General features: G+C 41.7%; 3 protein-coding genes across 4 annotated transcripts; all 3 read left to right on the forward strand.

Annotated features, from left to right (window-relative positions):
• Positions 1-659: 659 nt before the first annotated feature.
• Positions 660-4,246, forward strand: LOC308391023 (sesquipedalian-1-like). Of its 2 annotated transcripts, none has more exons than XM_080873442.1 (4): positions 660-749; positions 1,200-1,310; positions 1,578-1,881; positions 3,670-4,246. In XM_080873442.1, exons 2-4 carry the CDS (start codon positions 1,230-1,232, stop codon positions 4,053-4,055), a joined length of 771 nt encoding a protein of 256 aa, XP_080729568.1. In that variant the 5' UTR covers positions 660-749; positions 1,200-1,229; the 3' UTR covers positions 4,056-4,246. The 2 variants fall into 2 exon arrangements, with proteins under 2 accessions (XP_080729568.1, XP_080729567.1); XM_080873441.1 differs by having other exon boundaries at positions 710-841.
• Positions 4,247-6,476: 2,230 nt separating this feature from the next.
• LOC308390539 (myosin regulatory light chain 2, skeletal muscle) lies at positions 6,477-9,705 on the forward strand. The gene is made up of 6 exons (XM_080872651.1): positions 6,477-6,632; positions 7,091-7,189; positions 8,105-8,285; positions 8,437-8,515; positions 8,601-8,649; positions 8,735-9,705. Exons 1-6 carry the CDS (start codon positions 6,630-6,632, stop codon positions 8,834-8,836), a joined length of 513 nt encoding a protein of 170 aa, XP_080728777.1. The 5' UTR covers positions 6,477-6,629; the 3' UTR covers positions 8,837-9,705.
• A 2,443-nt stretch (positions 9,706-12,148) lies between these two features.
• Positions 12,149-18,466, forward strand: pgap3 (post-GPI attachment to proteins phospholipase 3). The gene is made up of 8 exons (XM_080873172.1): positions 12,149-12,576; positions 13,715-13,812; positions 13,938-14,090; positions 14,868-14,930; positions 15,375-15,436; positions 15,635-15,771; positions 15,914-16,118; positions 16,251-18,466. Exons 1-8 carry the CDS (start codon positions 12,285-12,287, stop codon positions 16,312-16,314), a joined length of 1,074 nt encoding a protein of 357 aa, XP_080729298.1. The 5' UTR covers positions 12,149-12,284; the 3' UTR covers positions 16,315-18,466.
• The last annotated feature ends 1,445 nt before the right edge of the window (positions 18,467-19,911 follow it).

Raw genomic sequence — 19,911 nt, forward strand, 5'->3', positions numbered from 1 at the left:
CAATCATATGATGGAATTATGGAAGCAGAAAACTACCATCAGATTTGATCCACCATAAAATTCCACGTGGGAAATATCAGCTTGATAACAGCTTCACTTTTAAGCATGACAATGATCCAAGCACACTGCCAACACAGTAGAAGCACCTGGATGGAAAAAACACAGTGGATTGGCCTCCCCGGAGCCTGGACCTCATTGTTACTGGAGCAGTGTGGGGTCACCTTCACAGAGAATGTAACATCCAACATCCACAAAAGAGCTTTGACTGTGGATCAGGGGTGGCTCGAGACTTTTGCACAACACTATAATTTTGTTTATCGTTCATTGTGTGCATTTATGTTATCAGGTTTTCACCAATCAAGAAGACCATTTTCATTAATCAAGAAGGTCGATTTTTGATCCTCATTCGTATGAAATTTTAAAGTACTTTTAAATAAAAACAGCGTGAAGCAATGCAGGTTTTGTAAGAGGGCCCCTCTGCAAGACGAAACCGCTGAATTACACAACAGCAGTGCCAAACTTCAGCATTTGAATTGCTTTTAGCTGCATCAAAGGATCCGATTTTACAAGTATGACACATTTACAACTGATTTGGGTAAACTGACAGGGTTTCTAGCCTAAGTGATAAAACCCGGGGACCAGCCCATTTATTTAAAGTGTTTACGTGTAGCTGCGCTCACCTTACCAGGAAGCGATTGATTGACTCAGACGCTCACAGAGGAACGGCTTCATTTTCCCATTTCACAGAGGTGAGTAAACAAGAACCATGTGGATATGAGAAACTCATCGGCCTCTCCGTTTCTCAACTTTTAGGCGTATTGCCAACGGAGACTGGTGTTGAGTAAGTTTGTGTTACTACAGGCGCGCGTAAACGCCTTACTTAAAAAAAAAAACTCGTCTTATTCATGGCGATCGCCGTGTTTTCGGCTGAATACGAGCGAAACACGACTGTATTTAAGTTTCTGTTGTAGAAAAGAAAGCAGTCATTCTTATTGTTGAATATGAACGCCGAGATATGAATGCATTTCCTTGTTTAAAACGCGGAAAAAGGGCGCTTATTTGGCCGCTGGGCGACAATGGGTCATTAAAATATTGTTAACATAACTTCTCCATAATTATAAATAGTCACAGCAATAACATGAGGAAGTACATAAAGTCTTTCTTTTTCTTTCTTTCGATCTGTGGTGTGTGCGTGGCAGATTTTGCTCCGGGCACACTGAGATGTTGAAATGAAGATTGATGAAAAAGTCCTCACCTATTTTGAATCTTGCAACTCACCTGTGGATAAGGAAGGGTACCTGTACAAGAAGGTAAGACGCCCTGGCTCAGGTTTACAGGGAACCTGATTAATGTATTGTTTTGAAAAACAAACAGAAAGGGTAGTGAGGTTATCTAAAGTAAATAAACTCAGAGGGGATTTTTTTAAAACTGTTTTTAAGTTCAGCTTTCAAAATCTCTGTGACATTTCACCTCCCACTGGGTTGCCTGTTTCCTCAAATCAGTTATGTAAGAAATTGAGTACACAAGGCGTTTGTACAGCAGTCAGTAAAACACAACTGTCACACACACACACACAGGGTGAGATCAAGACTTCCTATCAGAAGCGCTGGTTCGTGCTGAAGGGGAACCTCCTCTTCTACAAAGACCGGCAGACCGACCGGGATCTGGTCGGAGTGATTGTTCTGGAGGGCTGCACCGTCCAGCTGTGCGAGTCCGAGGAGAACTTCGCCTTCTCGCTGGTGTGGAGCGAGCCGGGGCTGCGGACGTACAAGTTTGCCGCGGAGAACCAGGCCAGTCAGGAGAGCTGGATCAAAGCCCTGCTGTCAGCCAGCCACAGCTACCTGGCCCTGCTTGTAGTGGACATGGAGTCGAAGTACAGAGGTGAGGGCAGAAAGATGGAGCGGGTTTATCTTTGCTGGGGAGAGGGGGGGCTAAAGAGAGCAGCCTTTGTTCTGGAGGGCAGCTGCGAGAGGCGTTGCATCACTGTCTACATCAGACACCTGGTACACTGTGGTACATACTGTACGCACGCACGCACGCACGCGCACACACACACGTACACGCACATATTATGATCTCGCAGCATCAGTCGCATCATTATGATCACTACTGATGTTTTATCTATTAACAGAGTAGTAATGAGAGCACAGTTCATTTCAACCAAGTTTTTATTGTTAATATTTGTTATTGATCGTTCTGCTTTTGTTCTAAAGATCGGTCATAAATTTCTCATAGCCACCACAAAATCGATCTCATGTCATATACAGACACGTCTCATTAAAACAAAGTTGAAATGCTCTCACAGATTTGGGGGCGTTTTGCTTAAAAACTGGCTAAAATGACGGTTAGTTTCACCTGTTAAGTAGTAATTGACTTAAGTGGTAATTAAGTTAATATCAGTCATTGAATCCGTTTATGGACCTGATGTCCTGACCATGAGGTGTGAGCATAAAGCTCTCGTAAAACAGAAAGCGTACTAGATTTATGTTTGGTGCTAGAGCGGGCGTCCAACTGGGAGGTTGATGGTTCGATCTCCAGCTCCTTTAGTCTGTACACTGAAGAATCCTCGGGCAAAATACATTTATCAGTGTGTGTGTGTGTGTGTGTGTGTGTGTGTGTGTGTGTGTGTGTGTGTGAGAGACAGAGAGAGGTACAGGACTAAAATAAAAACTAGATTTTTGAAAAGAAGTATAAGTAACTGAAATGATTTTGTGAATAAAAATGAAAATATAGAGGAAATATCCAGAGTTTCTGTGTGATAGAATTCTGTGACACACTTTGAGTCAACCACCACCTCTGACACGCGCCCTTCTTACAGCTATAATCAAAAAAAGACTAAAACTAAAACTGAAACTAATAAAAACTAAACTAAAACTAGACACAAAGATCAATTAAAGAGGTTTTACAAAAACAAAAAACTAAAGCTTTAGTTCAGGGGTGTTAAACAAACATAAGGCTCAGGGGCCAGAATCGGCCAGCCAAAGACTCCTACCTGGCCCACTATAGAGCTTTGGAAAATGTGAAGGACAACTTTAAATGTTAAACTTTTAACTGTATTTTTTTTTTTTTTTTAAAGTTTACAGCTTTTCCAAGTGATAAATACCTCCCCCATGGTCATTCCTGTAACACTACTGTCAATAAAGAAACAGATAAACAATGAAACAACATGGATTTCTTGGTTGTTGTTTTTTTGGTTTTTTTATTGTATGCTATAGACATTAATGGTTTTTACAGCAGGTTCACAGTAAAAAGAAAAAAAAGACATTCTGTTATTTCCCCCAAATTTCCATTTTATAATTACAACACAGTCAGAGCTAATTTTACATATTTATTTCTTACAGTTTGAGCCTAAAGCAGCATTTCTTTTATCATGTAGAAAAACTGACAGAAAAAACTTGGATTAGCACCTGTTTGCTTAGCATGTACGACACAGTTCTTTATTTGTGTACATTTTCTGAGCATGTAGTGATCAGTAAGAGATTCTCAGTATTCCAGAGCCCACAGCCGGAATAGATCACCCACTGATTGTAGAGTTAAAGGTTAGATTAAAGCGTCATTGAGCAAGTGGATGGAGCTCTGCCGTACACATGCAGCATGAGCAGATTTTGTCTTTCTCTTCATGTGCATTCAGCTCCTTAATTTCTATATTTCACTGTTTTTTTTCTTCAGATGCAGTTGGTGCACTCTCCAGTAAACCAAGCAAACCTTTTGTCATGCCAAATTTCAGCGCCATCCAGCCTGCTGCCATCTTTGTGACCTCAAACACCTGCACCTCATCTGCGCTGGGAACAGCACCCAGCCCGAATTCCTGTCCAAACCTACAAGCTCTTACCATTTCATCCAAGACGGCCAGTAAGAAATCACCCAAACTGCGATCGAAGAAGAATGCCAACGCGGTGCCTATGTTTGATCCATTTCAGACGATTGGGGAGTACGACTTTAACCAGCTGCATGAAGATTATGGAAAGGAAGTAAAGGAACTGATTGTCATGTGGTCAAAGAAAGGACACGGCGGTGCGAATGTTCAGGAAGAAAACTTGATAGATTTTGAATGATAAAAGTTGGCTTTGTTTCTAACCCTTAACTTATAGAGAAGCTTTATCATGCATACGTGCACTGGATTAGAAATGTGTCGGTAATATATAGTTGACATAGTTATATTTGTTTTCTTCCAGAAACATGCTGTTTCTTTTTTACTTTTTCATAGATTAGTCAATAAATGATCTATGATCATCTGTTTTATTAACCTTTGTTTGTCACTGCAATGATGTTATTTCCTAAGTTGGCATTTTTATAAAGTCACACACCTGAAATATGACCTCCATCTGCTCCAGCTAGTCTACTGTCTCTATACTGGACATACTATGGCTAACCAGTTCAGGTGAAAACCTTCCTCTTAAGACATGGATGTCAAGCCTGTGTTACACTGTGGGCCACATACACCACATTTTGATTTTAAGGAGGCTGGATCAGTAAAACTGTTCTTTCTGTCCTTTAATGTTTAACTACACATTTACTAAAGAAATGCTGCTGTGGCAAATGAAAGAAATGTGTCCGCACGACTCTTTGGGATTAAACTGTAAGAAATAAATGTGTTCAATTACAGAAAGGATCCTGGTAGCTCAAAACTAGACTGAAATTTTCTGTTAATTCACAGAAAATGTAAATTTCTTTTGTTGATTTTTTTTTACTGTGAACACATTGTAAAAACAGAGTTTTTCCTTCGAACAAAGCTTTCCAGTGGGCTGGATTTGAGTCTTTGGCAGGCCTTATGTTTGACACGTCTGTCTTAACATGCCCGAACAAATTTCACCGAGGACAGAGAATGAAAGAAACTGTGAAACGGTGATATAAAATTTGCTTATTAATAACAGCTTCATTACTTCAGAGCTGATAATACCTGGCGTGTTTATAAGAAATAAATCTGCCAGCCATTAAAAAGGCCTGAGTTAATCTGTAGCTGAAAGTTGGCCACATTTCCATTTTAAATCAGGAATTGTCCGATCGAGGAAACATTTCCCTTTGGGCTCTATTATTATTGATGACCTAATGAGTCCATTTTGCCTCACAGATTTAAACAATTTTACCAGTGACAGGGTAAAAAAGGACTGACAGTTGGCTGGGGGGCAACACAGGCCAAGAAGGGTGAAGTCCGCTAAATTTTAGAAGGGGGTCGAAATGGCTGAGAAACAGAATGGCAGGAGGGCAGCAGGGCTATTTCAGTCTGTACAGCTGTCTTGTCTTCGTGGTCTTTGCTCGGTCTTTCTCCTTCTGTGTCTGCATCGCTTCTTTTTTCAACCTTCGAGCCTACAGCTGAGCTGGCTGCTTATCGGCTTCACATACAACACATTTTTTGCCTCCTCCTTGCCAATCGGGCGCTTCGTTTTCCATCATTACAAAACATTGCAGATAATTTAGGTCATATTTTGCCACGTGAAACGCTACGTCCACGAGCCAGCTAAGACTCTGGATCGCTTCACGCCAGCGTGGGATACCAATACATACATACCTAAGCTGTACAGTTGTGTGATTGATGGCCAGCCAATGATACTCATATATGGGGTTTAGTGGGTGGGTCACTGTCCTCCTATCCTAAAGCAACTATACTGGGAACCTCGAGGAGGAACCCAAATTAGTGCACCCGTGGCGGTAAAGCTGGTCATTTAGTCCAATCATCATTTTGCCTGTTTCTTTTTTTTCTTTCTTACACTTGAATCAGTAAAACAGAAAATGATTCACTATCCTGGGTGTGAGCACCTGTTTTGTCTTTAGTCCCTGTAAAGGTGGCCTCTGTGATCTATTTTGTTCCGCTCCCAGTCACACTTTCAATGTTATTCTTTCCACTGAGCATTTCCAGCTACTTGAGGCAGTATTAAAAGGACTGTTTGGATTTCTCACTGATGCACGGTCACTTTTTCCAGAGACCCAGTGGTCGTGTGTCATTGCTGGACCTGGACCAATGTCCGTCAGCCAACTGTTTTCAGGTTTCACAACTGTTTATACACCCTGATGGCCACTAATGATCTGGCCATGGCCACAAACCTCAGATCAAACCTATCATTTAGACAGGTGATGACTTCAGGAAATGTTAGCTGAGATATTGAGCAGCACTGGAGTATTAATTAATAGAAGGCAGCGGGCCGTGCTGATTGCGGGGTAACTGTCCCATCTGTGTCTGTATTAAAGCAGTAAAGCAGCGACACTTTGCCATCACGCACTGGGCTTTGAAGTCTCACAATAGATATATAAAGTTGACAGAAATAGCCACGACAAAGACTCAGTAAGTAAAATGGGGACGTTTCAGTTGTCCTTTACCGTGTCCCGTCTGTCCATATTAGTCCGCACATGACACCAAAGTCACTGTTGGCATTGAATTCACCTGATTCCAAGACTTCTGCGGCCTATTTTGGATCATCAGTAAACCGATCCCCCCAGCCACCTCCTCGCTCCTCCCTCTTTTTCTTACTATACCCCAGCTCTATTTTCCTGCCAAACCTGATGGTGTGGCTAAAGTTAGCCCCCTATGGGCTAGTATATAAGACCCCAGGCATTCAATACCTACATGTCAGTCACATCGGCTTGGTGTAGGCTTCTCTTCTTGACCAACAACAACCTCACAAACTTGAGAGATGGTGAGTGTGGCCACTTCATAGGGTTTAAAAAAAGTCTTTAGGATGTTGTCTACATTAAAATGATGAGATGGGCGTATCATTAAGATATTTGCTATCTGGACTACCAACATCCCAGGAAGTGAACTTGAAGGAGTGCCAGTGTCAGTGTTATCTGCTGACTTGAGCTAAAGTTCGGGAGGACCTATTCCTTATTATTGTAGTCCTCAACACATTACATAGATTCTAAATTGGGTGATTGTTTCAAAGTTTATAATTTTTTTTAAGAGGGGGAAAAATTCAGTCATTACCCCAAAGATAGATTCAACTGGCAAAACTGCCAATCCAAGCTTAATTTATCAGGAAGAAATTTGATTGATTTATTTTTCTTCATATGATGATTTTGAGAGTTAACCAGGATCTGCTTCTTTAGTTCATGTCATGTATGTATGGCTTTTCTTACACCTCACATCATATCACAGGCACCCAAGAAAGCCAAGAGGAGGCAGCAGCAGGGTGAGGGTGGATCCTCCAACGTGTTCTCCATGTTCGAGCAGAGCCAGATCCAGGAGTACAAGGAGGTAACCTTTTCCTCATCACACCTCAAGCTTTCTATCAGTACCTTCTAAGGTGGTGATGTAACCGAGCACTCTATCATGTGACCTTGAATGTAACGTGAGAGAGCTGTCAGAAGATATAGATCTCGTCACTTTAGCGGCACAACAGCAAAAAATGCCTTCATCAGCACGGCAGGACAGTAAATTTCAGCTCTCCTGTTGACAGCAGTTACCTCTGCTCTATGCTAGCTTAGGAATTCTCCTCGGAGACACTTGCTCCGTGACTCCACTGGAATGTGGCCCAACAGCTGGTGCACAGGGGAAGGGGAGCTCAGGGTTGAAACTGAAGGAATTTGGGGGGTTTTAGCACTGTGATCAACAAGGTAAATAGTGTCGTTATCAGTAGATTATAGAAATCAGGATTCATTTGTAGGGGTTTTCTTCAGTAACAGATCTAAATGAAAGACAATACAATGTCAACAGTAGCTTGGCAGGACCTTAAGAGGCCTCAGAAGCAGAGAGAACATTGGTAACATGGTCATAAGATTTAGTCACAAGGCAAAAGGATGACAGCTGCAATCAATACCTTCTCCTTAAATGTCGCAAAGGGCTTGTCTCACATTCCCAAGCCATTTTAACACCTTAGAAAGACAAGTGGCTGACCAGCTGCCAAGTCCCAAAAGGTTTGCAATGCCATCTTTGGTTTCATTGGGTGATACGCCCTCCTATGTGGAAGGAGAAGGAGCTAACTGCTCCACAGTTACACATTTACATTGGCAGAGTGCCTCGCACAAATAATCATGAAAAACAAGCTGGATAACAAGGACTTGTGAGAAATGTGAGAATCTCAGTTTTCACTGGTTTTAATTAAGTGTTATTTTAGCTGAAGTTTGGCTGAACTCTGATCTAATCTCTGACTAATCTCCCGGTCTGTGCCAGGCTTTCACAATCATCGACCAGAACAGAGATGGCATCATCAGCAAGGACGACCTCAGGGACGTGCTGGCCAGCATGGGTCAGCTGAATGTGAAGAATGAGGAGCTGGAGGCCATGGTGAAGGAGGCCAGCGGCCCCATCAACTTCACCGTGTTCCTGACAATGTTCGGCGAGAAGCTGAAGGGTGTGTTGGCACATATCAGTTGTCCTTTGTATCCTATTTCATGAAATACTTGGTGCTGTAAGGTGATGGTTGTTATTTATCTAAACACTTAATGTTATGTGATTAACATAATTCTGAATTATTATTTTTTTCTATGTCTTTGTTTTCATAGGTGCTGATCCTGAGGACGTCATCGTGAGCGCTTTCAAGGTCCTGGACCCCGAGGGCACTGGCAGCATCAAGAAGGAATTGTAAGCTTATTTGCGTTTATCTTCCATCTCTTCCTGCTGTAATCTTTCATCTTAATCTTAAATTTCCTGCGTTTTCCCTCTCCAGCCTCGAGGAGCTCTTGACCACCCAGTGCGACAGGTTCACCGCTGAGGAGGTGAGCTCATCGGACTTGCAGCGCGATTTGGCCCTTGTTTTTTTCCAGGCTGTAACGCATTTCTTCATTTCCTCTTCATCTGCAGATGAAGAACCTCTGGGCTGCCTTCCCCCCTGATGTGGCTGGCAACGTTGACTACAAGAACATCTGCTACGTCATCACACACGGAGAGGAGAAGGAGGAATAAATCCTCGACATCTCTTACCTCTGTTGAAACCCACACTTGTCCAGACCCTTAATTCTTCCTCCTCTCCACCAATCTCCTCATCCTCCTCGCACACACTCGCGCCCGGGTCGGCTCTTTCTTCTTACGAAAAGACTTGTCTCCTCTATCGAGATGTTCAGTGAGAGGACGGGAGGCTGTGGGGGTGCTTGTGTGTGAGTACCAACAGGGGAACATGGGATTATTTTCAATAAAAAATAATCTTGTGACACCGAAACGCTCTCTCTATCTCTGTCCCTGCCTCTTCTTCCTCCATCTTTTCCCTCCCCTCCTCGCCCATGACTCATTCTGTCCTCCTGCGTTGAGGCCAACAGTGCATGCATCATACCTACATATATATGCATATGCAGTTCAGTGTGGTTGGTCAAAATGTCTCTTGGGTGCTGTGGTGCATGCACAGTCACTTGCTTGAAACAGGCGAGCAGTCTGGCCCTGGCGGTCTGTTAGTCTCAACCGGGCACAGAGTGTTTAATGGATCCCTCCTTCTGTTTGTACTGGCCAGGAGTGCACAGTAAAAGAGTGGGAGTACTGCGCTATAATAGTTTGCCTACCCCTCTCTTTTATTTTGTCACTCTTTAAACACAGGTACGAAAGGAAAGGTTACAGTAATAAGAGGAAAGCACGATTTTAAAAGTCTTGTAAATAGAGAAAGAGATGGTGAAAGACGGTGGTTGGGCATAAAAAAGCTAAACAAAAGCAAAACAGCTTTGTTTTTGATTTTTCTTTCCCCCCACCTCACCCTCACTGCTGTTTCCACTCCTGCTGCTGTGACTGTGTCTGTGTCTCCACTGTAACAAATAAAGAAGTACAAATAAAATCCACTATCTTTCGTACCACACTGTGTCTCTTGGTTTAAGTGGGAGCGCGGGTGAAAGGACTGCGGGGTGACTGTGGAGCACCGACTGACTGTATTATGCATATGGTGAAGCATTATCAGTGGGAACTTTATCCATCATCCCATTTCTCAATATAAATCTATGATCCCAAATCAGGGGTGGGTGCCACACTTTCAGGGTAAAGGTACAAACCAACATAGTAAGCAGAAGAACTGTAGTCTACCTTTGAATCTACTTCAATCCTTGATTCCAATAAATGTGACACCCTGTGAGTAGTAAAACCAAAAGTTGTTGGATAAAATAGCGACAAAATCAGATTTTCAAATGATTTAAACTCACATATTAAATTTAAAATATTATACAGAAAGTTCCAGAATTTTGAATCGTTTTTCTTGAGACAGAATTGCAAAGAATTTGGGAATTTTGAACCCCCACCCCCAACCAGATCAAAAAGAACAAGATTTAGACGCCGGATCGGTTGGGGTCCAGGTTATTAACAACCACCTCTGGTGCTGTTGGCCAGTGGGGTGCCAGTGGAAATGGAGCCACTGATGGCCAAAGACAAAGGAAGACAACAGAGTGAAGGTGTTAGGAGGCAGCAGGGGGAGAAGGAGAGGCAGGAGTGTGGAGATGGTGAGTAGGGACTTTAAATGTAGGAATTAGGAGAAAGGGAGAGAGCTGGCTGATATGATAGAGAGAATAAAGGCAGACATATTGTGTGTCATATATTGGATAAAGGATAGTGAATATGACGCTGCCAGCCAGGAGGAAAAAAGGGAGATCTATTGAGAAGGTTCCAATAAAAAGACATACAGAGGGTTGGGGTGTCTTAAGAGGATGCTAGCTTTAGGGTGAGATGGCGGCAGATGATCCATGGAGACACCTAAAGGGAAAAATGATGGTAGAAGAAGACTATCTACAGTTCCCAAAAGGTTGATTCTGTTCATCTGAACGCAGCGTCGTCAGTGGGAGAAACGTTTCGTAACTCATCCAAGTGACTTCTTCCGTCAGTTGCAGTCTCAGCTGAGACTGAAGAAGTCACTTGGATGAGTTACGAAACGTTTCTCCCACTGACGACGCTGCGTTCAGATGAACAGAATCAACCTTTTGGGATTCACTAATCTGGTTGATTGAGCATGCATGAAGACACCATCTACAGTTATTTATATTATCAGAAGATTCAAAATGTTTGGAGATAAGACCAAAAAACAAAACAAAATGCTGTGGCAAGCAGCAGACGTGATTTCCTAGTGAAAACCATGGCAATCGGTTGTGAAAAAGAAAATCTGCTGTCACTGTCAGTGAGCACAGTTTGACACTGCACTGCAAAATAAAACTCAATCATGAAAAAAAAGAAATGGAAGTATTTAAACATTGTTGAGAAATGGCATCATCTTCTCAGCCATGAGCTCTTTACGACAGAGTCAGTGAAAAGTGGAAAAAGTGGATCTCACCAAACTGGTTTGTTATTGGCGCACATCTGGATCAGTGCACGTGCAACAGACAAGCTATATATCTGTGAAGGGACCATTAAAGCTGAATGATACATATGTTTTGGAAAGCTATATAAAACCATTAAGATGATTTCTTTTTACTGTCAGCAAAACACTCTGCAATGATTCCAACAACACACCTCTGAAGGGAAAGAGTCTGGATGCTAAACTGGCCTGCCTGCAGTGTAATACCTCATTTAGACTGAAAAATGTAATTCCCATTTTCGTTTCCAGGAAAGGAAAAAAACTTTTGCAAAAAATAAAATCTAAATATATTAATGAATTCCTGTCATGAATGAATCCCAGACAAATCTGGTGCAGTTTCTGATATTACTATTATTGTTGTTATGATAATAATAATAATAATAATAATAATAATAATAATAATAATAATAATAATAATAATAATAATAATAAACTATTATACATAAACGTTATTTAATCCATCATTGGAGAAATTCATTTGTTACAGCAGCAGTACAAAGGACAGGAAGAAAAAATGAATTAGAGAAATTATAAAACTAAAAATTGAAAAACAAATGGTAACAAATGGTTAGTATTATATGCAATAAAATAAATTTTATTGAGGCATTGCATATTATTATTATCATAACAATTTTATATATTATACTTTACATTATTATTATATTACATTAATATTATTATTTAAAAATCAAAAGATCAATGGGTCACGTGACCTGGTGACGTTGCGGACTGAATCAGGATGTAAAGGTTTTTGCGACAAAACTTACCTCCTTCAAAATAAAAGCAACCAATCTTAAGATAGTAGCCAGAATTTATCAAATAAGCCGTATTACGACGTAGAAATTATGTTTATGAGAAGAATTTTGGTAAGTTATACTAGCTGAGACCTGTATGATATAGGCTACTACAACTTGAGTAAATACGCTTCCGGGAAAGTTGTTTTAATTTTGAAATGTCGACAGGAAACGCTGTTCGAGTTTGAAACTTGGCTGAGCTCAGGGGAGCAGAGGAAGAGTGGGCATTTCCCGGTCCATCAGCGGTACTGTAACACATTTCAGGCCTGGTTTGTCCGCACAAACTGGGGATGGCCCCGTGGTGATGCGCGCTGTAGGCTTCACGCCGCTGTCGTCCGGTCGTGCCTTCGTGAATCCTGACGGGCCCAGAAGAACCGCCATGGCCTCTGTGGTTTCACTCCGCGGCACATCTGTCACACTCCCCGCTGTGGTCACCGTCCTCTTGCTCCTGATGTCGGTGACCACTGTGCAATCCTCTCAAGGCGACAAGGAGCCGGTTTACCGAGACTGTGTGAAGCAGTGTATCCGCGCAAACTGCACCGGAGCTCGGCTAAACGGCTTCCTGTCTGCCCAGCCGCAGTACATGGCGCTGACAGGTGAGTTGCTCTTGTCGGCAGGTAAGTTAAGCTAACTTACCTTGCTAGCAATAGATTTTTCCATCAGTGCTTATCAATATTGTGGCAACTTGTACATGCATATATCTGTATAGCAACATTTGCTAACTGACCCCCATTAATTTGCTGTTTACATTCATTATATTCACTCGTGCATGCAGGTGCTTTGTACTGATGCCTACATGTGTGACTTTTAGTCTTCACATGCCTTTAAAAAGAAAACTGTGACCTTGTTTCATGGCCTTCAACACTAAAAACCAGATTTTCAGGCTGGTCAAGCTCTCCCAACAGCTCTATTGTCACCCCACCCTTCTGCCATTATTATCTTTTCTGTGCTGTGTCTACACAACTAGTTAGCCAAAAGGCAACCCCTTTAAATATTTAATTAATTGTTTTCTTTTACCTCTATGCTTAAAGTTGTATAAAATATCCAGGGAATGCCTTTTGTAGTTGCTTGTGTATTTAAGTTTATTCACTGCTATACAAGAATTGAAACCGCTTCCATGCTTATTTTATTGACAAAATACACCTCAAGTATGGGCTATAAATAAACCAAACAAAAAACGTGTGAATCTTGTTGTGTTGTCTGGCACGTCTATTTGACTTATAGCCTATAGCACATTTAAACAACAGACTCTGACCTGTGCTGTAGAGACAGGCACATTTGCATTCCAGGTTTCCAAAACACCTGGTTTCAAATTACATGAAAATCTGAAAGATGTCTTTTGTTGTGTCTGCTGGAGGTTTCTTCCTGTTAAAAGGGAGTTTTTCCTTCCCAATGTCACCAAAGTGCTCATAAGGTTGATTGTTGGGGTTTTCTCTGTATTATTGTAGGGCGTTTACCTTGCAATATAAAGCACCTTAATTCAACTGTTGTCGTGACTGGGTGCTACAAGTAAAGTTGAGTTTATTTGAATTGTGTTAACTAATTTTTGTAGAAATTTAAAAAAAAATTACAGCGATTTAATGGTCATTAAACTATGTTCAGAGTTTGCAAATTAATAATGATTCAGATATCGTTATTGGTGTCAACAATGCTGGCCCTGTATTTAGTTGTATCCGATCAATACCAAAATTTGCAGCTCTGACGTGCTTGCACTCTGCTCCTCTTTTTGTTCAGGTTGGACATGCCGTGATGACTGCCGCTATCAGTGCATGTGGACCACAGTCGGCCTTTACCAGGCTGAGGGGTACAGGGTCCCACAGTTCCACGGCAAGGTTTGTTACTACCTACCCAAGGTTGATCAATAAAGGATATGCTGTCCACTTTTATGTATTCTGTGAGATTTCATTGATTTCAGTCAAATCTGAAATTATGGACGAATTATTTTTTTCCCCTACAGTGGCCGTTTGCACGCTTCTTGTGTTTTGAGGAGCCGGCATCCGCGTTGGCCTCTCTGCTGAATGGCCTGGCTTGCCTTCTCATGCTACTGCGCTATCGGAGCACGGTGCCACGACAGAGCCCCATGTACCACACCATCAACGCCTTCTCCCTGGTGAGTTGATTTCTGTATCCGGATGTGATGGAGAACATTAAAAAAGTGTGTGTTTGTGTTTATTGTACTTCAAAAGGGCAAAAAGTCAGTTATCTTTGTTATGCTTGATCACCTAAAGGACAAAGTTGTCTATATGCTGGCTGTGTCTGTACACTGATTGGATAGACTGATTTTATTTTGTGGCTGGAATCCCTGATCTGAGTCTCCCATCACAGTACATCACAAAGGTGCTCTACTGGATTGAAATGTAGTAACTGTGAAGGCCATTTGAGAGGATTTGAACTTTGAGATATGTTGCACTATCTTGCTGGAAGCAGCTATGAGATGATGGTACACTGTAGCCATAAAGGGATGGACATGGACATGTTTATGCCAAATTGTGACCCTACCATCTGAATGTTGAAGCAGAAGTGGAGACTCATCAGAAAGGACAAAAGTTTTCAATCTTATATTAAATCTTCTTCTATAAATCGTAGCCTCAGTTTCCTGTTTTCAGCTGACAGGAGTGGCAGCCGGTGTGGTCTTGTGCTACTGTAGCCCATCTGCTTGACCCGTTATTTATTAACTGCCCAGCGTTATACCTCAAGAAATAGTTACTAACTTAATAGAAAGCGCTTCTAGATTACCTGGCCAATAGGTTGCGTTTAATAGGCTGTGTTTTTTAAAATGATAAACAAAAAATGCATTCTATCAAAAACTTCTATGTCTGATGCAGAAATTATCCAAACAATGAGTTATTCAGACTTTAATATTTAAATCTTTGTGGGGTGTTTTCAGGTATCTCTCAATGCCTGGTTCTGGTCCACAGTGTTTCACACGCGGGACACCTATCTCACTGAGGTAAGGGCTTTTAAACCTCTAGTAACTTATTACCTTAAAAAGAAAAGAAAAAAGAGTTGATTTGTGTGTGTCCTACTGGGGATCTCCCACCTTTGAATCCCGTTTTGTTCCATTTACTTGTGTTCCGTCAGCTTGTTTTCTGCCAGAAACACTGTTTAAACAGTGTTTTACAGTTTTACATGCAGTCACATGATCTAGTTTTAATAATAATAAATAAAAGCTTTACTTTAATGTACACCGAGAGAGGAAAACTGCTAATGTACATTTCCACTTGCCAGACCACCTGTTGAGATGAGCATTCTGCTCTTTGATTGGTTAATGAGCTTAGCAAATGAGCAACATCCTAATGCCATTACTGATCAACCTTCGAGCTGTGCGCGGTGTAGTTTCTGTAAACAAGCACTGGTTGATCTTAAGTTAAGATTTTGTATGTTTTTCTTATAGAAAATGGACTATTTCTGCGCAACAGCAGTCATTCTTTACTCAATCTACCTGTGCTGCGTCAGGTAAGCAAACCTTCCACACCCAACTAGCATCCGAAACCACATTCTAGATGGTAATCATTAATCCTGGTTCAAATATCTTCTAGGATAAAGTTGGATTAAAAACGAGAGAGAATATTTGTCAAGTGTGGTCGTTATAACTCTTTGTCTTACTTCTCTGAATATGCTCACGTTACTTGCCTTCCTTCCTCTCTTTGCCAGAACGTTGGGCCTAAAGCGACCCGGTGTGTCCAGCATGGTTGGAGTCCTGCTCATTTTGGTCTTTACCTCACACGTGTCCTACTTGACCTTTGTCAGTTTTGACTACGGCTACAACATGGCTGCAAACGCCACAATCGGTAGAGTCCATTTCCACAAGTAACCTATAAGCCTGTATATGGTTGATATGTGAGGAATTCATTCCTTGCTGTCCTTCAGGCATCAGCTCTTTCAGATATCTGTGATTTAATGCTCTCTGCTCATCTTTTTTGGGCTTTAAAGGCATGGTAAACCTCTTGTGGTGGCTCTGTTGGTGCTGGCAGAACCGGCGGACCCTGCCGTACTGGTGGAAGTGTGGCCTGGTGGTGGTGCTGCTCCACGGTCTGGCCCTGCTGGAGCTTCTGGACTTTCCCCCACTGCTTTGGGTCTTAGACGCCCACGCTGTTTGGCACCTCAGCACCATCCCAGTGCATTTCCTTTTCTACAGGTTTGTAAAAAATATGCGAGAGATGGAATTACAGAGAAAATAAGTGTTTTGGCACTAATACTGAGAGAAATGTTAGGGGACTGAGATGCAACTACCTTATGGTGAATAATCGATACTTTGTTCTTCCTCCAGTTTCCTCATAGACGACAGCCTCTACTTACTAAACACAGAGAAGTTGGGTGTAAAAGTCGAGTAGGAGGAGCTCTTCGCCTCTTCACCTTGCCTACACCTTCGCACCTTTCCAGTCAGGGCAGCGGGACACCCGAACACTGAAGTAGCTCAGCCTCCCAGATGACATGCATGATATCTCCACAACGTTCATCAACGCAGACTTTGTTTACATTTTTTTATTTTCTTGTATTTATTTGGGGTAAATTCTCATTTAAAAAAAACAAAACAAAAAAAACCAACCACACAATGTGACGCTCACTCCACTTTGCCTTGTAATGATGATGCGTGCTACCTTTCTTTCACCGTCATTCGTAAGCGCACGACAGGATGAAGGAAAAAAGTATTTATTTCGACCCAGAGCAGACCCAACTCTTCACTCAAAACGCTCCTCGGGTTTTTGCGTAGTTGTGCGAGTTCCCAATCCCATAATTTTGACACTCACCAGCGTCTTTGGACATCCAAACAGCAGTTCGATGCGCTGACAATAGATGGCACCCTATCATTGGTCGGGCCTCTCGGCGTGGCGGAGCAACATGTGTTGGGTTCCGTGTGTGCCAAAAGTGGACTGGCAGACACAAGCGAGGTGCCCCCCCGGTGAAGGGGGGCCGGCAGCTGATTGTTCCAGAGTGAGAGAAGCGGGGGAGGGGGGGGGGGATGTTGGAGGCCATTCTAGCTGACTGTGTCTTTCTCCCTCCCCCCTCACACCTTTATTTTTGTGCCTCTCTTGTTTCCACTGTGCTTTTGTTTGTTGCCGTGTCCTTCATTGTCACTCAGACTTTTATTTTTGTTTTAATCACCTGCCTTTACGTCTTTTTTAAAAATTCTGATGTTGACCAATTTGTGCTTCAGTTTATTGGCAGTTTTGCTCACTTTGGTTGCTTGATTTTTCTTTTTTTCTTTTACATTTTGGTGATTTTTTTTTTTTTTTTTTTTTTTTTTTAAGTATCGTAAGTGTTTTTAGTTTTATTCACCTGGATTGCCTTTTAGTGTGAGGAATGATTGAGTTAGGAAAAATGAGCAATGCAACAGGAAGCTGTATGTTTTTGCTTTTTCTGTTTTTTGTTCTCATTTTTTCCAGCATAAAGTGTCTTATTCAGGGCTTAGTTAATGTGCGAGTGTGTGTGAGTGAATGAGTTGTTGTACACCCATTAATTTTGACTTGGTTGCATTTCTTTCTGCAGTATTTTAAACCTCCTCCATCCACAAATCGGCCTTACACACTGCGTTATAACTTGGGTATCACTGAGCATGTTAAGCTTCGAATTCATTCCATGTACATCTTCGTCCTTCAGAGCGTCCCTTCCATGCGTGCACTTTACACGGGGGTGTGCGTGCACTTACTGTGCTTGTGTGTGAAACTGCGCCCATGCCTTTGTACTGCTGTGTGAGAATGTGAACAATGACCAGTATGTGTGTACATGTTGCCTTGACAGGACATTGTATTGTGGTTTTTTTTGTTATTGTTGTTGTCGTTTTTTAGCATCATAAACTGGATCACAGAGTGTGAGCGAGCTAGATCACGCTGATGTGTGAGCGCATATATGTTGAAGGATTGCTGCATGAATGCGTGTGAGAAGACGGGTATATTTAGCTTCGCTGACAGCCTGCGATGGGGGTGGGGGAAGACAAGAGGACAAAATGCACAGAGAGGTTTGGGTGGGAAAAAGATTCCTGAAATCACGACAGAGACACTGAACAGTTATGAATAGAACAATCTATATATAATGCATAGTGTTTATCATTGCAGCAAAATGGTTTATATTCTCAGTAATGCAAGATCTGTCAGCCCCTTGAGCACTTTTAACACAAAATCTTTGCTTTTCTACCAAAGTCCCTTTGTCCACAGATGAGAAAATTGTGTTTTCACTGGAATTAAAATCTGTTTGAATAGCTTAAATATTTCCTGAAGAACTGGTAGAAAACACTCCAGTTTTTCTGTGATTTCATTCCATTGTTCTGTTTCTTTCTTGCCAGTAACCGCATCCCTTCTCTCATTCGTCTGCTGCCCCCTGCCTGCTGCCCTGTGCACGGTCACCTCTCTAACCAAGTGTACTTTCCTCCACCTCACATCTGTTTGACCAAAAAAAATTAAAAAAATCTTCAGTAATGGAATAAATAAAATTGTTCTTTGTTGAGAAGAAATTAAGCAGGGGTTGTTTTTTATCTGCACCTAGGATTTATCCTGTCTTTATATTGCACAAATTCAACTTTACCCCATGTCAATTAAATATGAAAAAAAGAATAGTATTCAAAATGCTAACAAACAGAGTATGTGGTATGTGTGCATCGAGGAATGCAGTAAAATATGCCAATGGTATTTGCTCTCTAGCGTCTCGCTGCTCTGCGATGTGGCAAACGCCATTCAGCAGCTGTTGTCCAAGAGCTGCCGCTTCATAGCTGTCTTACAGAAACCATCTCTCCATCTGTAGACTGAAAACGTTTCAGCGGCAGAGGATTGTAAAGACACCATTTTTGGGATTTCTCTGCGTTGTGCTGGTGTAAATGTTTCTAAAGTGGATGCATGAATGGTAAAAATGCACAAGCAGAAAACATTCAAAGTACTACAAGTGCTATCAGGTAAACGCACTCTGGTGGATCACGTTACAAGCTTTGTCCTTAGTGAATACAGCTGAATGTTGCAAATGTTTATGTCCATGAAGGTAGGAAAAATAACTGAGAACTACTGTAAATGTTAATTACATAATATAGTATTTGATTCTTTGCTGAGCCCAAAGTCTCGTTGGTTAAAATCATGAAGTGTTATGATAGTGTTTGGACTTTTAGTGGATGTGTTCCTGTGAACTGTGGTGTGGTTTAGCTAGCACGGGCCCACAACCTGACCTAAGTCTTTGCACCGATAAATAACCTCTGCTCTGCACTCGCCTTCAGGGTTTTTTTTTTAAATGTTGAACAGAGCAGTGTTTCAGTGACTGTGAAGTGCAGGGACAGAGGGGACATTACAACAAATCTGATATCCTTTTATAGTTCAGAAAAGATGTGATGTAAAGTCTCTGGAAAGCATATGATGTTATATTTTACAGTAAAAATATGTTTAAGGGAACTCGAAAGTAAGTAGCAGTTTTAATGGCAAACAGTTGCTGCAGATTTGCCACATCAGTGATGAGCATCTCACATTCATCCACATCCAAAAAGTCTATTGGATTGGAATCTGGTGATTGTAGAGGCCATTTGAGAACAGTGAACTCATTGTGATGTTCCAGAGACCAGTTTGAGATGACTGAACTTTGACACCTTAGGCATGTTGTCCTGCTGGAAGCAGCCACCAGACGATCACACACTGTGGTCATAAAGGGATGGGTATGGGTGGAAACAACAAGGAGGTAAGCTGAATTAGTAAGGAGGAGCCCAAATATATCTCTTAACACCACCAGCAACCTGAACTGTTGATACAACACATGGTGAAATCATGGTTTCATGTTGTTTGCACCACATTCTGACCCTACCATCTGATTGTCAAAATAGAAATTTAGACTCATCAGACCCAGCAGCTCTTTTTATGCCTCTGTTGTTCAGTTTTGGTTTGCTTGCCTTCAGTTTCCTGTCCTGGTCTTCTGCTGCTGTAGACAATGTGCTTCCAGAGATCCTGTAACTAGAGATTATT

This window comes from Rhamphochromis sp. 'chilingali' (genome assembly GCF_963969265.1).
Source record: "Rhamphochromis sp. 'chilingali' genome assembly, chromosome: 22".
NCBI lineage: Eukaryota > Metazoa > Chordata > Actinopteri > Cichliformes > Cichlidae > Rhamphochromis > Rhamphochromis sp. 'chilingali'.

Coding starts and splice junctions, on each gene's coding strand:
- LOC308391023 (XM_080873442.1), top strand. CDS start 1,230: ATGAAGATTGATGAAAAAGTCCTCACCTATTTTGAATCTTGCAACTCA. Junction 1,311..1,577: donor AAGGGTACCTGTACAAGAAG/GTAAGACGCCCT, acceptor ACACACACACAG/GGTGAGATCAAGACTTCCTA. Junction 1,882..3,669: donor CATGGAGTCGAAGTACAGAG/GTGAGGGCAGAA, acceptor TTTTTTCTTCAG/ATGCAGTTGGTGCACTCTCC.
- LOC308390539 (XM_080872651.1), top strand. Junction 8,516..8,600: donor GGCAGCATCAAGAAGGAATT/GTAAGCTTATTT, acceptor TTCCCTCTCCAG/CCTCGAGGAGCTCTTGACCA. Junction 8,650..8,734: donor ACAGGTTCACCGCTGAGGAG/GTGAGCTCATCG, acceptor CTTCATCTGCAG/ATGAAGAACCTCTGGGCTGC.
- pgap3 (XM_080873172.1), top strand. CDS start 12,285: ATGCGCGCTGTAGGCTTCACGCCGCTGTCGTCCGGTCGTGCCTTCGTG. Junction 14,091..14,867: donor CCATCAACGCCTTCTCCCTG/GTGAGTTGATTT, acceptor GGGTGTTTTCAG/GTATCTCTCAATGCCTGGTT. Junction 15,772..15,913: donor GGCTGCAAACGCCACAATCG/GTAGAGTCCATT, acceptor TGGGCTTTAAAG/GCATGGTAAACCTCTTGTGG.